This window comes from Diabrotica undecimpunctata, chromosome 6 (genome assembly GCF_040954645.1).
Source record: "Diabrotica undecimpunctata isolate CICGRU chromosome 6, icDiaUnde3, whole genome shotgun sequence".
Taxonomy (NCBI): Eukaryota; Metazoa; Arthropoda; class Insecta; order Coleoptera; family Chrysomelidae; genus Diabrotica; species Diabrotica undecimpunctata.
This window is the reverse complement of record NC_092808.1, coordinates 53,130,389-53,155,012: the sequence shown is the minus strand read 5'-3', so window position 1 is coordinate 53,155,012 and position 24,624 is coordinate 53,130,389. Positions and strand designations below refer to the sequence as shown.

Here is a 24,624-nt window from a genome sequence, read left to right as displayed (position 1 = left end):
CATGGCTTACTAATCTGAGAGCATGGTGTAGAAAGACCTCATCACAGCTATTCTGTATAGAAACCAACAAAGTCATCATAGCCAAATTAATCGCTAACGTTCGGAACGGACAGGCGCCCTAAGAAGAAGAAGACCCTCTCTAGCTGTTTACTTTTCAGTGTCAGTTGTACCTTGTTAATAGGAGTTTTTGAGATCAGCATATATTTGGTTTTATTTATATTCACTGTCAATGCCATTTTCCTCTGTCATTGTTAATTCTTCCCAAAAGGAGTTGTAGGTCTTCTATATTTTCTGTCGTAAATGCGGTATCATCTGTACATTTAACGACATGAATAATGATTCCTCAAATTCTGATACCATCAGTTGTTTTCCACAGAGCTTCTTAAAATATAAGTTGCGAGTATGCATTAAACAATTGTGGTGATGGTAAACATCCCGGTCTGATCTCCATTTTAAACCCTATTTGTATTTTCTTATTGGCTTCCATCTTTACTACCTTTTTTTTTATGATAGTACAGATTTTTGATAGGAATCAAAATCCTTAGGATCTAGGTTTATTTTTTTTCGTACGATTATAAGTTTACCGTGTTATGCTCGGTCAAACGCTTTTTGGAAACCTACGAAATATATGAGCATGTTTCCATTAAATTCCCTGTATTTTAGTAATAGTACTGTTATTGTAAACAGTGCTTATTTTATACCCATTCCTCCTCTAAATCCAAACTAAGTAAGTCTAATTGCTTTTACCATTTTTTATATGTGCGCTATTGAATAAGTTTTAGTAGAATTTTTAATGTATGGCCCATAAGGCTAATTAGTCGGCACTCATCGCAGTATTTAGAATTATTTTTTTAGGCAAGGGTAAAGAGACTTCTTCTTCTTGAGTACCGTCTCCCTTAGATTTGCTATCATATTGGCTATTTTTATTTTTGAACTTTGGTACAAAGAGAGATTTTAGTAATTCATCTAATATTTGACGTATTAATCACGACTTTAAAATCTTTCTTTAGTCCTGACTACCCGGAAGGAGTGTAGTAGTCATCGTGTTGTCGTGTATTGTTCGTCTTCAAAGAACTCTGTCTCTGATTATTTCTTTTAACTCATGCATAGGTCTGTTGCATATTCCTGTAATTTGATGGATCCATCTTGATAGGGATATTCCTTGTCATTTTCGGCCTTCATTGGATTCCTATTCCTTGGATAAGTCTTTCCATATTTCCTGTGTCTGCTCGCATAACAGTCCAAAGAATTTTAATTGTCGGAGATCGACTTTGTTGAAACGCTGTTTGCTAACCTTTAGCCCATTAAAAATTAAAATATTTATCCTGTGGTCGGTTCATGGAGTTTGTAATATTCTTCTACAAAAAAAACTTTTTAGTGGCGTCGGTCAATCGTGGCTATGTTAGGATGATTGTTATGTAGTCTACCCACTAACATGATCTTTGTTGTTGATATGTTTAACTGCAGACCAAATATTTGACTGTCATTTTCAACCAGTCCTATGAGATCAATCACGTTTTCATGGCTGGTTGCAAGAAGGGCTGTGTCGTTTGCACAACGTAGGTTGTTTATTTTTCGGTTATTTGTAGGCCAGGATCCTCAAAGTATTTTTAAGTCAAAAATAATGATGATGATGATTGAAACCGTTCTTATTTTCTTTTTACTTTAATTATCATGTACCATTGTTTTTGTCTTCTCTGGCTTAGATTCATGTCTTTCACTATTCTTTGGTCTTTTTAGTAGTTTTTGTTGTCTATTAACCTACCGTCTGTTCTTTCTCCCAATTCTCACACTTAATATGACCTCTAAATATATAAAGTGTTGATTTCTCTCAAATGCGTAGTTTTATATTTTTATTTTAGTTTATTACATTGTACCCGTTTCTGGAATACATATACTTATTTTTCTTTTCTTTGGCTAATTACTTACCCTCTTTTTCTTACTTCATTTGTGAAATCCATTGATGCTTTTTTCCAGACATTTTTTAGTTCTTCCCACAAGTGCTATATCGTTTTTGAATGCTGATAGTTGTGATAAAAGCTGAATAAATATTTTCTTTGATACAACACGTCTTGGCCGTTCATGCTATCGCTATGTTAAGAAGAGTAATTATTCAGAAATGATCTTATCTTATACCGCGCTTTTGATGCTATTGTATTTATAATTTCTTCTTATGCTATGCTTTTGCTCTAGATCCTTTAATTGTCATTCTTATTAATCTTATTAGCCTTGTCAGGTTGTATTTATGGTTGTATTTGTCTTGTTTCTATATTTTATTCATGGCATTCCTCGATAGTTTCTGTAATTTTGTGAATCACTTTTATTAGTAATGTGTCTTCTCTGAATCCTACTAAATAATCTCAAATATGACTAACAAAGAAGAAGTTCTGCAGAGTGGAGTTCTGAAGAGATTCTGCAAATAACTTTAAAATAAATAGAATAAGTAAAGTTAGAAATAATCTTAAGGGGTACAATAGGAAACTCAAACATTAGAATGTAATGGAACGAATTTCTAGTCTTAAGTGGAAATGTGGCAGAGTGGATATCAGGGTGATAAAAGAAAAATCATGTGCAACAAAGAGAAATATCTTTGTTACAGAAAAAGCCAGAAGCGATTTATATCAGCAATGGATTTGCTGTGTGTAACCTCGTTAAGGCGAAGCGCCTCTTCAAGGTATGGGCTCCCTTGCCAGGTAGAGAGTTTGGCAAGAGCAGACGTCAGTCTACGAGATCAGTTTTGTATCAGTAAAGGGAGAGATTGGAAAGTCAAGTAATTTGCTAAGAAGCAGTAGTCAGTCAGTGTGAGTGTGAGTGAGAAGGGTTGTCAGCCATGCGACATTGAGTAATACCTTCGCATTTTACCAGCTATACATTTGGGAACAGCTCTATCGATTAAGCGTTTTTGCCTTGCAGATTGTTAGAATCTGCGATATCTTAGTGGTGTCGCTTCTAGGTTGTTAAAATACTCATCAGAAAGTTCGTTTCCAGCCAAATTACGAAGTTTGGCAGGGGGAGGGAACTTTCTTTGAAGGATGCCTGGTGATTATGTGTCCTAGACAGTGGCAAGATGTTTTTAGGACCTCCTTTGCTCTAATCTTGGAGTTTATGATGAATCGTAAGACGTATTTTTTGCCGACGAGTTCGGATTCTGCTCTCTATGGTAGGTATATTTGAGAGTTGGTGGAATAATGCCGACGGATAGTCTGCACGTTTCCTCATGATCTTTCTTATGAGTTTGCGCTCTGTAGCTGTGGTGGCCTTTATTTGATGGTTGTTCAGTGCGGAGTAAAGAACAGCCCTGTATTTAATTATCGGTCTGATGTAAGTTTTGTAGATATGCAGAAGAGTCTTATTTTATGTACCCCAAGATGTGCCTAACAGATCTCCCAGAAGTATAGACCTTCTTCTCACTCTGTTTAGGGTGAGATTTAGTTCCGTGTCCCAATTGAGGTTCCTCAAAAATTTAACTCTCAAGTAGGAAACCGAACTTTGGAAGGGGAGGCTAGCTCCGTAGGTGACCCTCGTCCACAAACCGGGAAGTACCCGGAAGTACCTGTTGAACACAGAGCGGTTTCTCATCGTTACGTTGACTGTACCTGAAGAAAGCAGTGCAGTATCTTTGGCGTAGAGGAGGGTGATTTCATATTAACTTAGTATCGACATCAAATCCTAACGATTTTGTTAATATATTATTGAAGCAAAGTTTCCATACTGACATTGTGTTGCTTTTCTCTGTAGTAAAATGCTAAGTCGGGCGTCACGAAAGTAGCGCCACGAAATATAATAGAGGTTAGTGGTTCGCAGTCACAGTAAATAGTTGAAAGAGTCTATTTACGTGACAAGGAGAGTGATGAGGATCATGTAAATTTTTTCAATTTTATAAAAGTCTATAAAAAATTTATAAAAAACTAATAAATATATAATAAAATTACTTTATTCAATTTTAAAAATATTATTTTAATTCTGTTTATACAGAAAATATATTATGATGTTTTGGGCTAGTCTACAGTATCGCTTCTGTACCACTTTTTATATTATAAGTGATATATTATCCTTAATGTATTAATAATATCAATTTTAGTATTTTTTTGAAAAATCGAAGAGTTAAAAATTTTAATTACAAAGGGAGTTTGTTTCAAGAAAATGTAGTCCTAACAGTTTTAATTTAAACTCATCTTTCTGAAAAGCTATTAATCACATTTGATAGAACACTTAATCCTACCCTGTACCTGTCTTAGGGTCAAAAGTATAAACAAGAGTTGTGTTTCAGCCAAACACGTCAATTTTCAGGTGTTCTAACAATTTAATGCAAATTTCTATGCTGGAACACGAAAAGTATTTGTAGCCTTTCCATTGCTATTAAACACTAATGTTTCCCTATTTTGGTGATTATTTCTTTCGAAATGAGAGAGTATTTACCTTCGTTGGGTATTTGCTGCCGTTTTATTATTCCTTCTTTTAACCCGTTACGTGAGATGTCTCCATAAAACTTTATCGCGGATATTTATCAGATTTCGAAGCTCACTTTTTGAATCTACATAATGATGAGGTGAGAAAGTGTTTCGTATGAAGTTATATGAAAGATTTGATGTTATTAAAATTGTAATGTATTACTTATTATGTTGGTCTTAACAAAATTTCTAATAATCTTAATATTTTTTAAAATTAATAATTATTATATGATCGTTGTAATAATTTCAGATTTTCCATATAATATTAAAGAAATTTTAAAATATACTATGTGACTATGGGCAGATTAACAAATAGAAAACTCGCGAACCCGCAAATTTTAGAATTGTCGTAGCTATTTATAGTAGACACAATATAAAGAAGAAAATACTTTTTACGTTATAGTATTTAAAATACTTTATACATACAATACATGTGTACAACAGTTCAAGGCTTGTCTTAACCCATTAAGCGCCGTTGATGCGAAAACGCAACATTTTAAAAGGATTTTTTTTTATACAACTAAATATTTTGTTTTTAGAAAATTCTTTATATGTTTTAATTCCTAAAGGCTTGATGATATTGAAATATATTTTATAGAACAAATATAATTAATTGTTTATCTATTATAAATTAATTTCTTCAGCAGTTTTTTACATGATTCGTCATGACTATATAATCTTGTAGAATTTTCACTTTGCTTATAATATAATGGTTTATATGATTTTTATAAAGCATAAACTACAGATTTAGCAATAACCATACAAAAAAATTAAATAATTTTATCAAGAAAAAGTTACATGCATTCAAACTTATTGTTGCGTTTTCGCATCAACGGCGGAATGTGCTGTCTCTAGGTAATACCGCCTACGCTACGTGACAAATCGAGTGTAACCGTATTTGACTAGTTCAGTCTTGTCTAGAGCGTTTTAGTATAAGCATATACAGCAATAATTGTGTTTCTCTGTATTGTTGCGGATAAAACATATATAATGAGTTCTGGCAAAAATAAGTGGAAAGATAATTATGATCGGAATAGACCTCTTACTATTCAAGAATTGGAAGCTGCTATTGAAGAAATTCAAAATGAGACCGAAATTGATGCTGTTATAATACCACCAGATGTCGATGAGCTTACTGATGAAGAGGAAATAGATGACGATTTATTGGAAGGTATTATAAGGTATAATTATATAAGATACTGTTATGTAACTTTTATTTTTTTATTACTTATAGGCCATGATAAGCCTCAAGACACTGCTGGGACATTCGAATTGATGGCTGAGGACAACACAAATGAATTTGAAGATAATTATAATGAACCTTCTACAAGCCAGGCTACTTCAAAGAGGGCAAAATCTGTTTAATATAATCCAAACTGGAGCAAAAGGGACCCCGTAGACAGTAATTTTCCGGAATCGCAGGAGCACATTCAAAAACAACGTATAAAGGACATGCTTTACGGTAAATCACCAGTTGAAGTATTTTATTATTTGTTTGACGAGGAATTATTAGACATGATTTTAAAATACACTTTAAAATATGCCAAGGACAACAATCGACATGATTTTTCAATGACAGTATCTGATTTAAAGAAATTTATTGCTATTTTGATCTTGTCAGGATATCACACGTTGCCACAAATGGAGATGTATTGGAGCAGAGATGAGGACAAGGGAGTACCATTAATTAAAAATTGCATGAGTCGAAATAAGTTTCGCAATATAAAAAAATATATACATGTATGTGATAATGCTCAACTTGACAAGCAAGATAAGTTTGCTAAATTGCGCCCATTATTTGACAAAATAAACAAAAGAAATCTGCAGTTTGGTGTATTTTCACAAAATTTATCAGTCGATGAGGAAATGGTTCCTTATTTTGGTAGACACTCCGCTAAAATGTTCATCAAAGGGAAGCCTGTTCGCTTCGGTTTTAAAATTTGGTGTCTTTGTTCTCAAGATGGATATTTGTTTCAGTTTAGTCCATACGCTGGAGAACGAAAACATAAAAGTGATATGGGACTAGGAGCAGATGTTGTTATAGATCTATTAAAAGTTCTTGAATTTCCTTCTCAACACAGAATATTTTTTGACAATTTTTTTTCGTCTTTTAAACTATTTCAATATCTTACTGAAAATAATATATACGCCACAGGAACTGTGCGGGAAAACAGAATCCAAAAGTGTCCTTTAGATAGCTCAAATGATTTAAAAAAGGTGGCAGAGGTGCTTTCGATTTTAGATATGATTTAAAATCCAAAATTTGTGTAGTTAAATGGAATGATAATTCAATCGTTATTATGATGTCAAATAATATACCAATAAATCCAATTCAGCAAGTAAAACGGTATGATAGAAAACGACGAAAAGAAGTAAGTGTAGACCAGCCATTTCTAATAAAAGAATACAACAAAAATATGGGGTGTGTTGATTTACATGATAACGGCATAGCCAATTATCGTATAAGAGTAACAGGAAAGAAATGGTGGTGGCCTCTTTTTATAAATACTATAGACAGTACAATCGTCAATGCATGGAAAATTTATAAATTGGCAAATGACTCTACAATATCGCAATTAGAGTTTCGCTCTTATATTGTTATGGCGCTAATAAAATCAGAAGAAAGTAATTCATTATCAGCCAGCGACGATGAGGGTACATCAGCTCCTAAATACAAAGGACGAGGAAGGCCAACAAAGTCAGAAATACCGAAAGAAATGAGAACTGACAAAGTGAACCACATCGTAATAAGTCACCCTGATAAGTCAAGAAAAAGATGCAGACAATGTAAAAGCCAAACTATATATATGTGTCAGAAGTGCAATGTACATTTACACTCTACATGTTTTGACAGCTTCCATAAATTGTAATATTAGGTTTTATAGTTTTTTTACAAATATTTTATTTAGTTTTACTACTTTTGAATCTTTAATTTTGAAATAAATCTCATAATCCATAAAAGTGTATTTCATTAATTTCTTAACAGATTCCGCCATTGATGCGAAAACGCAACATTATTTTTTTAGAACACCCTGTAACCTAAAAAACACCGTCTTTAAAACACCATAAATAACTAACCCTTATATTATTTTTATAAAAAATTTACATATTTCATACCTTGGCGGTTAATGGGTTAATGATCAGTCAAAAATTTAAACTATTTTATTTTACATTTCTTCTTTCTATCTGTCTCAAAATTAGACAATGAAGGTGACAGACAACCAATATACTTTTAAGGAAACTATTGTTTCGTAAATTTCGTAGAAGCCGATATACACAAAAAATAATGTTACGGTAACAAAACATATATTTGTATGTATATTAAGGAGATCCCTAAAGGACTAGTAAAAGTAAAAGTTCCCTCACTAAACTAGTATAGCCAAACTAATTTAATATTGTAGCTATCGCTTGTCAACGTTGGGTTCATTATGGACACAACCTGAACCTTCTCTTCTGAAAATAGTTATCCCAGCTAACTTCCCAGTTAGCTGGAATAATTATAACGAAAATTTTAATGATACGGGTGTCATAATTTTCTATGCCTTTATCCGTATGGGGGGTCGGTTCCTCTTATTACTTTTTTCCGTTTCGTTCTTGGGTACTATTATTATAAATCCCTTCACAGATATGCTCTGCCTGAGAATTTTTCACCAGGTCTTCTTTAGCAATTCTTTCTTATTCCTTCTAGGGACGTGCAACTCAGCAGTTCTTCATATTGGATGATAAGGATCTGGACGTTGATCATATACTACTCATCCGAACCTATGCAATCACATTTTGCTCTTTAATTGGTGTCACATATCGACTTACTGTAATATATCCTTCCTAATTTTATTATTTTTTGCCACTTCATTTAAGATTTGATTGAAAATAAAATGGTGACTAAAGTGCAGATTCCAAAGTCCAAATGCAGAGCTTTAATTAAATGGAGTCCAAGTATAAAAATTGACAAAATTACATATTTGGAAACTGTCATAGGAACCAACTTGATCGCAGACATGAACCAACTTGATCGCAGACATAGAAATAAAACTCAGAATAGCAATCACTAAAACTACTTTTATGAAAATGAAGTAATTTATTTGCAATAATCATCTCAATTTAGAACTAAGACAAAGAATGGTAGAGTGCTATATTTGGTCTGTACTTTTGTATGGAGCAAAAGTGTGGACACTTAAAGTATAACTTCTGATCTACTTAAAAAAAAACCCGGTCCGACTCTAATTTACTCTCTTTTAACGTGGATAAAACAGTAGCATTGATTCTGTAAAATTTGTTAGTATTTTTATGGACAACAATTTGTACAAATATGCAAAAACCCCAGATATTTGCATAATATATGCAATATATGCATTGTTCATATTTGCCTTAGTTTAGTGTTGAGTTTACATGTACCCTATTGAGACGTTAAGATGATACGGAGGCATATGAGAATTTTTAAGAAAACCAATTAACGATTAAGTAATAAGGTTGGTATCAAATGCAAAACAATATGAATAAATATAAGCTGATTTTTCAGAACATTCAAATGAGGTATGGCCTGATATCTAACGCTATTTGAAAAAATTTAAGGGATATCTTCAGTAGGAGTGAGCCTGACGTTTATGCCTTTAAAAAGTATCTCCCTAAAGTTAAAAGTTGACGTGTTTCGGCATATCTTTCTAATGCGTCGCATTTCTAAAATATTGTGGGTGGGTCCTTTTCAAATAACGTGTTCATTATAAAAAAAAAAAGATATGTTTCCCTGCTTATATTGGATCAACAAAGTATATGTGCTGTATTCAATAAATTGTTTATACAGAGGACGCAGAAAAAAATGTTTACTAAATTATATATAAAAATATAATAATATGCTAATATTTTTTTAATAATTTCAAAATAATAATTAAATTCAATAGTGACAATTCACATATGTTGAAACTTTTTCCGCAATGACAGTTTATTTAATGTTAATTCTTGTTTTTATTAGACCAGGGTACTTATTATTACATTGTCACACACGCATTTTCAAACTAATTATCAGTAAAGCAACTTTGTTAATTGCAATTTAATTGTTTCCTGTTATTTATATTTATACACTTTGTAAGTTTGTGTTTGGAACCAACATTTTATATAGTTGTAATATTTTTAATAACATTATTATGTTGCTCGTATTATTAGTTTCGTGTGGGAAAATTTTCACCTTGTTATACTCGTACATTTTAACCCATACCGTACTCTTATAAGAAGGATATTCTTGTTTCGAAGGATTTCTCGTTCTTATATTTATAGTACACTTGAAAATTATTGGTAGCACAAATTTACCTTGATAGTATCAGCAAGCGATTATAAATATATACCTGCGTCTAGGAAAATCACAAAGATAATATGAGATTACGATAAAAGACAAAAGATGAAAAAATGGTAAGATTATTTATTGCAGTCCTGCTATAAAAAAGACAAGACAAAGAAACATAACGAGATGAGACGTTGAATAAAAAAAGCAAGCGAAACATGGCTGAAAAGATTAAATAAGAGACATGAAAGTTGTAGGCCTATGTGCAATCTTGTACGAAAAAAGGCCAAAGAAAACGAATATTTAAATTGCAGTAAAATGTAGAAACTAAATTTTGTATTGCTTCAACATTTTTTAAATTCATCACACATGTACAGTGCACAGATTCTAAATGTGCCGGTGGGAGATGGCTTCTATGCGCTGTATTATAGTCGATGTATGAGAGAAAGTTTTCAAAATAATGAAATAACAAATAAGAATATAAAATTTGTTATTTCATCATTTCGAAAACTTTTTCTCTCATAGACCAACTACAATACAACGCATAGAAGCCATCTCCCACCGGCATGTTTAGAATCTGTGCACTGTACACCTATTTTGGGATACGGAGATTCCATATTTGATATTTGCGATTCTTCACTGATGTTGGCTACTTCAAAACAAGATCTTTTTTATCACCGTATCCTCTCATCATTAAAATAGTAATCGTTCTTTTTCGTTAACAGCCACTTTAGAGAAGCAATTTATCTTGCAGAAATTTTCTAAACACAACTACTGTCAGTTTTAGTTAATAATGTAAATGGTGAACAAATGTCATACATATGGTTCAACTCGTATTTAATAGGAGATTCCAATAATGACTAAATATACAGGGTGATGAGTTTGAAAAAAAAAGTTACTAACAAGAGAAACGGCAAATATAATTCTTCTAATCTGTGCAATTTTTATAAGAACTTTTATATAGTTGTTGGTTCTTTCATTGATAGATTATTACTGTATATAGCAATTATATTCTCAATGTCTTCTCTTGCTTTTAAGGTGTCTTGTGTAGTTTTAATTAAACACATTTCTGGAAACAGTCTTTTGTTGTGATTTCTTATATTGAGAATCTAAGTGTAAATAAAAGGCCTCATAAAATTGAGGACGGAGACCCGATATAGCCTTTTTGTAATAAAAAACGGAAGGAAATAGCTAATACCCTATTTCCTGCTCCCACAACAGTTCACTCAAATTAAGGTCAACGTTCGACCTGACGATTTTTCGGCTAAAGATATAGTAATAGCGATAAAAAGTATTAAATTTGGAAAAGCAGCTGGTTCTGATAGAGTTCCTTCTAAGGCGATAAACATCATAATAGAGAAAAATTCTGAGATGGTCCAGAGGATCTTCAATGAACTCCTTCAGATTCAAATGTTTTCCAAAATGATTAAACAGGGAAGATTGACGCTAATACTTAAACCGGGCAGAGACCCCAAAACTGCCAACTCTTACAGGTCAATGTGCCTTCTAGACAGCGTGGGAAAATGTTGTCAAAATCACCTAGAAAAAGAATTACAAATGAACAGAAGTATATCTGACAAACAGTGCGGATTCAGGAAATCTAGATTTTTAATCGATGCGGTAAAAAAAATAACTGACACTGTATCAGGATCAGGAAGAAATGAGCCGCCTTCATGATGTTTGACGTGAGAAACTACCTTAATAAAATGTATGTACAAGTGACAAAACGTAAAGATTTAAACTATTAGCAGGTGTACTGCTAGGATCCGTAGTAGAACCAACACTTTGAATCATTCTAGATAATGAAATACTAGAAATGGACTATGGAGCAGAGACCAAAGCTATTGCATATGGGGACGGTCTAGCTCTACTCATTCAATATAACAACAACTTTAAGTTGGAAACTTTAGTGAACAGAAGCTGATAAAAAGACAGATGGTTAAACAAGATCTAGAGTTAGCAACAGAAAAAAACAGAAATCCTAATCTTAAAAGGGCCTAGAGCCCGTCTATACCTGACTTTTATAATAAATAGTACAAGTATAGAGCTTATGTACTGTGCTAAATATCTAAGCATTCAACTAGACACAGGTTTACAAAGGATCTGACGAAAGAAGTTCATAGAGCAGAAGATAGGATTGCGGCATTAATAAAAAGTATGCCAAACATCGGAAAAATAACGTACCTTCAGTTTGTACATTCTACCCTCTTATACGTCGCCACCATATGGTACAAAGCTTTGAGAATGGCTAAATATAAAAAACTGCCTACATAGGAACACAGAAACCCCTACTAAAGGTAACAAGCCCTACAGCTCATAACTATGATCCATCCATACAATGGACTCAAATATTAGTCCCTGATGTGGTTAAATGGTCCAAATGTAGGTTTAGGAGGTTAAATTATTATTTTATACAATTTCTCACCAGCCACGGCTTCTTTATGTCGTACTCGTATAAAATAAAGAAGACCACAAATGATTTGGGTATAAATTGTGGCATTATTGACGACGAAGAACATTGCATTTTTGTTTTCACTATTTTCCAAAGAAAACAGAACAACCTAATATCAAAGCTAGGACAACTAACAAACAAAAAGCCATGCAGAACAAAGTATCCTACGATACTACTGTCGACCTAATTACGCAAATATTAAAGAAAAAAAAGACTAGAGAGAGCGGTATAGGAACAGGGTGGATGAAGTAAAAAATTACATATAGAGCGGTCATGGGTCCTTATAGCCTGGCCGCAAGACCGAATAGGGGCCCCCTTTACAGCAAGATCGATAATTAAGTTTCGTGTGACGTTTTTACGATATCGTGTACCCCCTTTTTTATTTTTACACTCCCATTTGTCAAGCCACATACATCTGAACTTTTAATCATCCCATATTATTATCTCTTTACAATAGTGTCTCTAGATGTTATTTTAAGTGGTTCTTGTCATTTTTAGGTAAGAATCTTCTTCCAGTTTTTCACTCGAATTGCCATAGGTGCCTTGTCCGAAGAAGGGGTGGTTTTAGTTGGTGGGCGACTGGTCAGGGGTGCATGCGGACCATATGACTCATACTTTAAATGATATATCCTAGTATGTGTTTCTCTCCGGTTTGAATCCAACAGTACTAGGGGACATCTTCTCTAGTTGGTTTAGAAACTTTCCACCTCAGTCAAAAAAAAGGTATCAAAATACAAATGCCGGTATGGATGTAGAGTCAAAGAAACCGTCCAACGTGTTACCAAGGGCTGTCCAAGCATTTGCTGCAACTGAATATTTACAAGGAATGGCACGAGTCAGTAGCAAATATACTAAATCAAGATATAGCTAACAAACTGAAACTTTTTTTAACCAATCATCTTCCGTATTACAAATATGTTATACGATTTATAATTATGTCCTCAGTTTCTTTATTTTACCAACGATTTTGTGGAATTTTTGTTTCTGTCAAGCTATTTTATTAACGACATCCACGCATATTAATTGCAATCGATCTAACATTACAAAAACTTATATAAAAGTGATAAGCTTAAATTCCTATTAACCGTAATGATACCCAGAATAGATGTAATTAAAACTTCTTATTCGACCTAGATGAGTCGACTGGCATAATTTATACCTTAGTCACTGTAATAAAATCTATTTTTTATTTATTATAATAACGACAGCGACGATATTAATGAAGTTTTATTATGAATGTTTATCCGGTGTTGCAGGAGCATAATTATTATTTATAATTATTACGTGCAATTATACCGAACTGTTTATAACATGAGAATCAATTATAAAGCTATTTGCGTACCTCGTAACCACTGATGACAACCTTAAATTGTTGGATGGTACTCGCTCACCTCCTGAAACAACAAAAAAGTTTTAATTGCTTTTCTGTGAATACAGCTACATAAATGGGTTATAAATTAATGATATTATGAGTATGAGTATATTATACATTATGATATTGAAATTTGATCTAAATTTAAATACAGTTACTGATTTTAAATCTTTCAATAATTTGACATAGCAAACAATCAAATGTTTCTTAGGGTTTCTCTTTGAGTTATGAAATACCTTTGCCTCATAATAGTGTAAAAACGTACAACTACAAATGTCACTTCGCCCCTATTCTGACAGTTAAAAGCTACGTAGCCCATCTTGATTCGCTTTACTAAATAATCTGTACTAATTTACAGAACTTAGAAACCAAAACAAATTTATAAATTTAATTCGTTACTGTTCGTTCCGTTTCAAAACTTTATATTTTTCTACTATTGTTCTAAAATTTTAATAAACCTGATAAATTTTAATTTTTTTTAATTCTCAAATTTACTCGGATCTCGCTAGCTAACTCCTCCCTTGGATCTGTTCCCTAAAACAAATCTGGTTCTCACCACCTAGCCTAACCAAAATTTCCATATTCTCTTGGATACTTAATTCTCCCAGCCAAAGCTTGTCCCAATGCAATGATAATTTATTGATATTTATAAATGCTGTTAACTTTTTAACTGCTACCATTCAGCATACACGGAATTGCTACTGCTACAACTTTGTCAAACTTTCGAAAACAAAATTTCTTTTTTATTAACACAATTTAATATTTTTCTACCGTACAGCTTTACTGTTTATCAATCTCTTTTTAGCGTAACCCAACAGTGGTTACTCTCTACCTTTATTCCCCTGCCCAAGAAAGTCAATGCAAAAAGATGTGGGGATCACAGACTCATTAGCCTGATGAGTCACACTTTAAAGATATTCTTAAAAATACTACATCAAAGATGTACAAACAATGTGAATAGGACATCAGTGACTCCCAGTTCGGGTTTAGGCAAGGTTTAGGAACACGAGAAGCAATAGTAGCAACACAAATGCTGGTCCAAAATTGTTACGATCAGAAGAAGGATGTGTTTTTAGATTACCAAAAAGCCTTTGATCGTGTCCAACACCACAAGTTAATGCATATCCTCAAGAAAGTTGGTATAGAACAAAAAGACATAAGATGCATTGAAAACTTGTACTGGCATAAAACGGCACAGTTAAAAATAGACAATTCTATATCCAAACCCATACATATAAGAAGGGGCGTTCGACAGGGATGTGTGCTTTCCCCTCTTTTATTTAACATTTATTCGGAAGCCATATTTCAAGAGTCTTTGGAGGATGCAAAGATGGGAATCAAAGTGAATTGAGTATTGATCAACAACAACCGATATGCTGATGATGGTGTTTTAATTTGTGACAACATAGTCGATCTTCAACAACTTGTCACTATAATCGGAGAATACAGTAAGCGAATGGGATTAGAGATTAATACCAAAAAAACCAAATTTATGATCATATCCATAAACTTGGATGCACTTGAAAACTCCACCATAACACTGAATACTAAGTCCATTGAAAGAGTGAGTAAATTTAAATACCTGGGATCGTGGCTTTTTGAAGACTGGGCATCGGACAGGGAAGTAAAATGTCGCATTGAGCAAGCTCGACAAGCTTTCGTAAAATTCAAGAAGGTACTGACTTGTTCAGAGTTTGATCTTCAACTGAGACTAAGGTTTACTAAGTTCTACGTGTGGTCAGTCTGCTATATGGCGTAAAGGCTGGACACTCAAAACGAGGGATATAAACAGATTAGAAGCTTTCGAAATGTGGCTCTATCGCCGTATCCTAAAAATACCATGGACAGCGAAAATCACAAATATAGATGTCCTTAAAAGAATAAACCAAGAACGCCAACTTTTCGAAACCATCAAGAAAAGGACAACGGCCTATCTAGGTCACATCATGCGAAATGAAAAATACCAGTTCCTCCAACTTATAATCTAGGGTAACATTAAAGGCAAGAGAGGAATGGGACGCAAGAAAATGTCCTAGCTCCGAAACATAAGGCAATGGACAGGGATTAACGACATACAATCTCTGATACATATTGCAAGAAATAGAGAATTAATGGAAAATGTGATCGCTAACATCCATTAGTGGATTTGCATCTGAAGAAGAAGAAGAATCTCTTTTTAGCGTTAGATGTTACTCTTTTTATGAATAGGAACAGACTATCTGTTCCTCTGCTTTCAAAATCCCATCAAACATACAGCTTTTTCTGTTTTCTAAATTTTCAACCAATGATGATTTTAGTATTTTAAACAAACACACAGAAAATCCATCAAATTAGGGTAAGTCCGGGAGAGATGGGCCATCGGTATAGACGGGCCATTCGTCATATTGCAGATCCTCTGTTTATTGTGCAGTGCGACAACGTTGATTTATAACATTTAGTCAACGACAGACCCCGCGAACATGGTCATTGCGAAGTGTATGCATAAACAACGGAGATTTTTTTACTTAATTATATGTTGTTGGTGAAATTTTTCCTTGGTGAATTTTCAAGTTGTGTAAGTTTTAACAAAAGGTAAGTTTTTTTTATTATTTATGTATTCAACTGTTATATTGAGATTAAACAACTGAACCTAACCTAAAATACCCTTATAAAATTTAAACTGTGTGTTCGATGGCGTGGCCCGTCTCTACCGAACCTTTGGGATAGACGGGCCACAGTGTATCGGTATAGATGGGCTAATAATAAGTATTGGGTTTGTATTATTCAACAATTTTTTTTAATAATAAGTATTATTAATTAATTTCTATATTGTTACAGGTTACAATATGCCTTCATATTATAAGCGGAAATCTACTGTTGAAAGAGGTAAATGGAGCGAAGACGCACTACAAAATGCGGTTGCAGCTATCAGAGAAAATCGCATGGGACTAAATCGAGCTGCATTAGTTTATGGCATACCTCGAAGTAGCATACAGAGAAGAATGAAAAATAATGGTCTAAAAAAACACAATCGTCTTGGACCTTCTTCAACTATTGGGGATGAGATCGAGATGAAATTAGTGCTGCATATTAAGAAATTGCAGAAGTATGGTTTTGCACCCACTCGTGACCATGTACGAACTGTGGCGTTTGAATTAGCAGAAAAATTTAATGTAAGCCACAAATTCAATAGAAACAACAATAAAGCTGGTTTTGACTGGTTGCAGTCTTTTTTACGGCGCCATCCAGACATATCAGTGCGAAAAGGTGAAAGAGTTTCTTTGGACAGGGCAAAAGGATTAAACCACGAGGTAGTTAAACAGTACTTCGATCTGCTGCTAAGTATTTTAACCAATAGTCAACTAATAAATAAGCCGGGGCATATTTTCAACGTAGACGAGACAGGTTTGCAGTTAAATAACAGGCCTGGACATGTACTCGCGTCTAAAGGATCCAAGAACGTCCCTGTTATTACATCAGGAGAGAAAGGAGAAACGATTTCTGTGATAAGCTGCTGCAATGCTGAGGGCGTATTTTTACCTCCTTATTATATTTTTAAAGGAAAAAATAGAAAAGAAGAATACGCGGATAGAATGCCACCTGGAGCAATGTTTGTAATGTCCGAAAAATCGGCCTACGTAAATGCAGATATTTTTTTACATTGGCTAAAAAATCTATTTATTCCTCGAAAGCCTCAAGGCAAAGTTTTGCTGATATTAGATGGACATACGTCCCATCTAATATCAGCAGCAGTGGAAGTATTAGAATGCGCCGAAAACAACGAAATTATATTGTTGTGCTTACCCAGTCATACCACGCATTTTCTGCAGCCGTTGGACCGAGCTTTTTTCAAATCTTTAAAGGCTAATTTTTACTCGAGATATCAAAACTATATCAGAAATAACTCAACAAGAAAAATTACACGTTACCAGTTTGGTGAGTTGTTAGGAAATGCGTGGAAAATCTCAGCAAGGGTGAAAAATGGAACATCTGGATTTGTTGCTACAGGAATTGTACCATTTGATCCCGATAAAATTCCAGAGCACGCTTTTTTGTCCACAAATGAGAGCTCCTCAGCTATAGTAGAAGAACAAAGTAATACAGAAATAGATCTAAATATTTTAGATGAATCAGGTCCTTCACTTGCAGGCATTACTCTAGTCGTTGATGAAGAAACTGCAGCTGGTACGTCTAATGTTGAAGACTCAAGTGTAACACCTGGAAAAGTATTGGACACGTTATCGCCTGTACCCAAAATTGATGCTGCAAAAAAGAATGTAAGGGGCCGAGCAAGAAGAGTGGCGGAAATTCTTAATTCTGCAGACAAAATTCAAGAAAAGAAGATAAAGAAACAAGAATAAAAAAAAAGACAGTTCCAAAACAGAAATACAAAAGGCGTCAATATAAAAAGTATGAGTTATATTCGTCTGATGATGATATGAATGCAGATGTGCCAGTTTTAGATGACAGCGAAGACGAAGACGAATTTAATGAAAATGAGTGCATTGGTTGTGGTGAAGATTACAGCAAAACATCCAGAAAAGATGACTGGGTTCAATGTTTGATTTGCAAACACTGGTGCCATGACAACTGTACAAAATTTGAAAATGTTTGTGATTCGTGTGGAAAAATTGCTAGTAAAAAGAAATAGGTTAGCATCATTATTTTATGTGTTTCAAATTAGCCCAACTCTACCAATAGGAATGGCCCATCTGTACCTACGTATTAGTATAGATGGGCCAGTAAGAAGTATTTATGTTAATTTCTATAACTTTTATATTCCTCAAGTTACATATTTTTTATTTTTGCATAATAAATATATAAACTATAATAAGTATTCCTTTCCAAAAATCGTATCATACACTAGTCAATTTTTCAAGTAATCAAAGTGAGAAAAAAAGTGACCCGTCTTTACCGGACTTACCCTAATATTTTCTTTAACCCAATATTTTGGGTTTTCGATACACACCCAACAATAGCATCTACGTAAAATAAACATCTAAACTTTCCCATTGTTGATACGACAATAGCTGAATAAGATTACTCGCTGTTTTATAATCAACTCATTAAAAAACAATCTCAAAAAGGTTTCTACGAATTTTGAAAAGAAATACTTTCTATTCATACAACATTTATTTCTACCTAATATCTTAAATTTAATATCTATAAATAACAGTCTTTGTCCATTTTCTTCTGCTCTGCATTTAAAAAAAATCCCATGCAGTCTAGTCGTCAGAGATTTGACTTCCAAAAATCATACGAACAAGCAAACTTTTGCTGGGAATGTCAATTTTATGACTTCAAATAAGGTGCAAAAAACTTTACCACTTTTTCCCCCAGCTTCACCCTAATACGCCCCCTTGTAGGGGGGGGGGCACATTAAAATCTGTACGACGTAGAAAAAAATGTTTCAAATAACGCTTAAAGCGAGCGGTGATTTTGAATGTCAGTTACGCGCGCGAAATTAATTTTAAATAAAATTTGTATCAACTCGACGGTAAAAATTCGATATTTTTTGATCAAAGTGTCCTAAAAACAAAAATAAAGGTGAAGAGTGTAGCTTTTGTATGCAATTTTTGTATTAACTGAAAATAAAGTTGGTTTTTATAAAGGTGTCAAATATATAAACTTTGCGCGAGCATTGCGATTCTTTACTATTCTCATGGGATCAATAAAATTTATTACTTTTATTGGAATTTCCATTATTGATGCTTAATCTTCAAAACTTATAACATGAAATTTTAAACGAGGCATTTGAAATATGTCGAAAATACGCAGAATTTAAACTTTGAAAGTACAAACGTTCACACGTCACGGATAAGGCTTCCACGAAGGCAATATTCAGTGAAATTTTTAGCTAGAATTGTGCAGTTTTAAAAAACGTACTTATGTTATGAAATATTTGCACTTTAAAACGTTTTAGATTGTTTGTAATATGAAAGTTAACTGTATAAAAGTATGAGAGTCAGTATCAATTATATTGACAAGGATCGGACCAATTTTCAAGCTTTTTGTCGTAGGCATACCTTATGTTATTTGTTATTCCTCTACCTATTTTTTTAACACATTCTCTTCCATAACTCCAAATATAAATTGACTATTGCTCATGGATACACCATTGCCTTACTCCTCGTTGTATTGAAATCCCAGTGTAAGTACGCCTCACGTTTAGGGTCGCGGTGTAATGGAAGTAAAGTTTTTTTTAAAGCTAAAATCATAGCTGTCGAATCCAGCTAAGTTTAAATTTTTAAAAAGAAGTTCACGGTAAACTCGATCGAATGTCTTTTCAAAGTCTATAAAACAGACGTTTATTTTTTTTCGAAACTCGTACCCTTTCTGTTAAAAAATACGCGTGCAGTATAACGCATACCAGTTCCCAGTCCAAAAATAATTTATTACTCAGTATTATTTCATAGAGCTCATGAATAGGTTTCTAAAGAATTAGTAAAAGGATTTTCAAGGTGTAACGCATTAAGCTTATCAGTCTATCAGGCATTAAGTTCCTACATTTTAACAGATTTCCCTATCCTGGTACCATTATATAAAAAAAGTATAACCAATTTTGCTGTAAATAGTAGGTTTCTTAGATTTGATTAAAAAATTCTATTTGGTGCACGAAGCTTGAACTATTTATTATCTAGGAGTTTAAGTAGTTTCACAGGAATTTGGTAGAGTGAAACTTTTTTATGGGTATTTGTCTGTGATGTATTTTATACTGACTTAATTTCCAATATACAGGTTTATTTTCTTTTGACGCCCATGAAAATATTTTGGTTTAGGATTTTATGACTCCTATCCTGAAACTGATCACCCCCCTTATTTTGCCACTTATTGTACCTATATAATACTGCCACTGTGAATGTGATTTTTTATTCGTAGTCGTCTTCCTTTCTTCTTAGGGTGCCTGTCCGTTCCAAAAGTTAGCGATCATTCTGGCTATGATGACTTTGTTGGTTGCTATACGAAATAGCTGTGATAAGGTCTTTCTACACAGTGCTCTCAGGTTAGCAAGCCAGGATATTCTTCTTCGTCCCGGGACCTTTTTTCGTTCAATTTTACCTTGTAGAATGCATTGAAGTAGCTCGTTTCTGCCTTAATTTCTCATTATATGTCTCAAGTACTGCAGCTTACGGCCCTTTACGATGTTGACCAAATCCGCAGTTGTGTTTATCCTCTGCAGTACTTCTTCATTGGTGACTTTGTCTGTCCATGGTATCTTCAGGATCCTTCTGTATAACCATAGCTAAAAAGCCTGAAGTTTTGATAGAGTTTCCGCCTTCAATGTCCACGTTTTATCTCCGTACAGAAGCACTGAGTACACATAACATTTAAGGAGCCTTATTTTTATTTCTAGGGTGAGGTCATGGCTCTTTAACAAAGAACTCATAGTTAAGAATGCACTTTTTGCCTTTCCGATGCGACATTTAATATCTTGGGTATTGTCTCACGACTCATTGATTATAGTTCCCAAGTAGTTGTATTGTGAGACACGTTTAATTCTTATTTGGTTCACATACAGATTTGCTCCAGTTATGTTTTACTTGCTGATAATCATTAGCTTGGTTTTGCTGGTGTTTATATCCAGTCCGTATCTTCTACTTGTTTCCGTTATTTTGTTGAGTTTTGCAGCCCTTCTATGGTATTGGAAAACACTATTGTATCATCTGCATACCGCAGGTTATTGAGCTTGACTTCATTTATTGCATATGAGATGCCTTCATCAATATGTTTTAGAGCCTCTTTAAAAATGTGCTCTGAGTAGATTGAATATCAGTGGTGAAAGTATGCACCCCTGTCTCACTCCCCTCAAGATTTTGACCTGATCTGTATATTCTCCATCTATTCGGAGCACCGCTGATTGATTCCAATACAGGTTAGCTATTATTTTTAAATCTTTTCTATCAATCCCTGTCCTCTTCAGCACTTCCGTAGTTTTCTCCTTTTCCTAGTCGTAGGATTTCAAAAAGGTTATTTGTGTTACTCGTATAATTTAATATTATACTAACGTATACGAATGTATTATTTTTATCCACTTAAAAATATCATCCTTCACTCTACAACTCTTTGCTAGTCTTAACCTGTTTCATTGTTTCCTTTCTATTATTTTTTATTAGTAGATTAGTAGTTAATATTCTAAGATTTTGTCTATAATGACTCTATATCGGAGATATAGCCTCAAAGTAATATCTCTTTGTAACTTTTAATCTTCGTTCATGTTGTTTAAGCATATGTCAAAACAGCTTTCAGAAGAAATTCGTACAAGGCTTGTTCAATTGAAACAATCTTAGGTCCAGAAAAAAAATTGACAAAAACATTTACAAATAATTACCACTATAAACAAGGCACACGTCCTATTATTTTACCAAACGATGTATATCCTGCTTAAAGAATTCCTGTGGCGGTTGCACAAATAATTAATTTTACAACATTTTGTACTTCTTCGTTCGACTGAAAACGATACCTTTTATTACCTTTTTCTGTATCTCAAAGAAGTAAAAATCGCAAGGAGATACATCGGGACTGAAGGGTGGATGGTTTAATATCTTCCATATCTTTCGTTATACATTTTCTGTTATTACTTTCGCAACATGAGATCAAGTTACATGTAATACGGTAATTGAATCAAGTATAATAAAAATAATCACAACTATCCAGCCGATATGTACAAGCAAAGCTCAATTGGACAGATGCAACGTGTAATGCAAAATGCTGAAAATATCGGCGTTTCCAACTGGATAACCGAAACATAGAAGATAACAGTATGACGCAAAATGTTAGCGACTCTATTTGCTGTAACACCACTGATGATGTAAAAACTAATAAATCATCTATGCACTATTTGATTTTATTTTATTGATATCTTTATTTATTACATATATCTGTTCAATAATTAGTTTATAGATGTTAGTTCTTTGGTGATTCATTACTTAGAGTTTATACCGAAAGTATTTCATATTATTTTATAAAATCTTTCGTATATCAGTTAGTATTTATACATTTTCTTCAAGTCAACCATACAGAAAACATGTTTTGCATTTAAAAATTGTGTGGTTTCATTTTTATATTGGCTAAAAAATCTAAAATATTTTATCTTTGGAAAGTTTTTTTCTTCATTTTTTGTTTCTATAATTTTCAATGCTTTATCTATTCATATGTTTCTAGTTTTGAACATTCTAAACTTTCGAATGTGTTTTTTTTTGGTCTTATGTGAGCCTTTTTTAAGTAGAGTGTGTAACGTGATTTAATTAAGCATCAGATCTAAGGAACCCAATTCAGTTTACATATTTAAAATCCTTTTAATAACATTAATTGCTTATTGCTAAACGCGATTGTTTGTTTATGACATCGAAAATATAGGTGTAACCGGAACGCATGCTGACCTAGTGAAATTTGCAATGTAATCAAAAGTTTAATAAACAATGTGTTCAAATTAAACAAGTAAAAACAATATTATATCAACAAACGCAAATGAGTTAAATAGCTGGAAATAACGGAAGTAGGATTATTATTAAGAATGAAGAATCAAGAGAACGGTCGAAGTTAGTGTTGTCATCTGTCAACTGAGTACTATCTGTTATTGTACCTAGAGAACTAATAACCGGAATTATGAGTATCTAGTGTGTTCAAGTAATTAACCACCTCCAAGGGGTAAACTACCCTGGAGTTCCACTATATGGAACTATTGTTAGAATCAATCCCATAAACGTTACAAGAATACATACATTATAATAAGTGTTCCCTTCGTTTGTAGCCTTGAACACTTGTAAATGATGTTTATGATTTTCACTATTATCTTCCTATATTTACTTTCTATACTTATATAGTACAGGTTTAGTATACACTCTCACTATTTATAATAATTCTTCTTTTTTCAATAAAAGAAATCTCCAATAGTAAGTTTATTTGAGTTGCTAATAGTGTGAGGTAGAAATTTTTGTGTTTACGACTGTAAATCAAAATATGTGATCTAAACAAATTCACTTGAATGTTAAAATATATCTTATCCGGAATTACATAAGATAGCCTAGAGCTTTTTACCAGGATTGAATTGAGCAAAACTAGTGTAATCGATTCTTCTTCTTTTTCTTCTTCGTTTATATAAGTAATTTTGCTTGTTCATTAGCGGATTGTTGCTTCTATGGAAGATTATCACTACATCTTTTACTGATACTTTCTACCACTTGTTGATTTGTCCCTTGCTATTTTAGCAATTCTTGTGTAAGCCTTTCTACCCATATGGTCATTCTATTATATTTTCAGTTTGTGAGTCTACTCCTTATTCAATCTCTCAGCGAGTTTCCTGGAATTCTTTTGAATATTTACATTTCGGCTATATTGGGTCTTCTTTCTGATAAATACGTCATTATTGGTCTTATACTTGCCTTATAGATTATTGATTTCATCTCAACGTTCGTGTGTCGGTTACCCCAGATAGTTTTATTAAGGCATCCTGTTAATCCATGTACTGTTTGTAATATTTAAGTTTTCGATAGCTAATCATTGTAATCTTTGGGTACTTTATTTCCATTACTTGCTCAATGCTAACTCCATCGATTTCCAGTTAACATCTTTCTTTTGGGCTATCAATATTGCATTGTCTACATAACAGAGAATAATATTTTCATTGTTTCCCATTCTGTATCCTCTCGCTTTTTGTTTCGTAAGTTGTTGATGGGTGTAGAGTTGTGTTATATAGGTAGCACCTTTTATCGGAACGACCACATCGAGCGTCATAGACGAGAGATGGTTCTTGATAACTGGTCCTCATAAGACAGCTAACTCTCACTTATGGCTCCACGTGCCACACCCCGGGCAACTGCATTGGTCTGCAGGCTAAACTAAGTGAGGGTAGCCAGATATGGCGAAAATTTTACCGAGCAATTGCCGGTATAAGCGATCTCCCACTTGCTGACCAACGGCTTCGGGCGGATGAGTTGGTAAGTGGTAGGGCACTCTTTTGTCCTGGAGTTGATAAATCGGCTCCGAAGGCGAATGAACCAAAATTTGGCCAACGGCATAAGGATGTAGAAGGCAAGGGGAATGCTGGTCTTAACCTGTTTCATTGTTTTCTTTCTATTATTTTTTATTAGTAGAT

At 33.5% G+C, this 24,624-nt stretch overlaps 2 protein-coding genes across 3 annotated transcripts in view; one reads left to right on the top strand and one right to left on the bottom strand.

The window, feature by feature from the left end:
• LOC140443442 (zinc finger homeobox protein 3-like) overlaps nt 1-24,624 on the bottom strand; it is a 929,042-nt gene that overhangs the window by 474,836 nt on the left and 429,582 nt on the right. For both annotated transcript variants that reach the window (XM_072534701.1, XM_072534702.1), the window contains one exon: nt 13,521-13,572. The gene's annotated coding sequence lies outside the window, so the exon portion shown is untranslated. The remainder of the gene's footprint in view (nt 1-13,520; nt 13,573-24,624) is intronic.
• On the top strand, nt 5,139-5,816 carry LOC140444343 (uncharacterized). The gene is made up of 2 exons (XM_072536092.1): nt 5,139-5,622; nt 5,686-5,816. The coding sequence occupies exons 1-2, from the start codon at nt 5,442-5,444 to the stop codon at nt 5,814-5,816; spliced, it is 312 nt and encodes a 103-aa protein (XP_072392193.1). The 5' UTR covers nt 5,139-5,441.

Bases quoted from the DNA above. Each gene is read 5' to 3' on its own strand.
- LOC140444343 (XM_072536092.1), top strand. From the start codon at position 5,442: ATGAGTTCTGGCAAAAATAAGTGGAAAGATAATTATGATCGGAATAGA. The intron at 5,623-5,685 runs GTATTATAAGGT...TATTACTTATAG, and splicing joins AGATGACGATTTATTGGAAG to GCCATGATAAGCCTCAAGAC.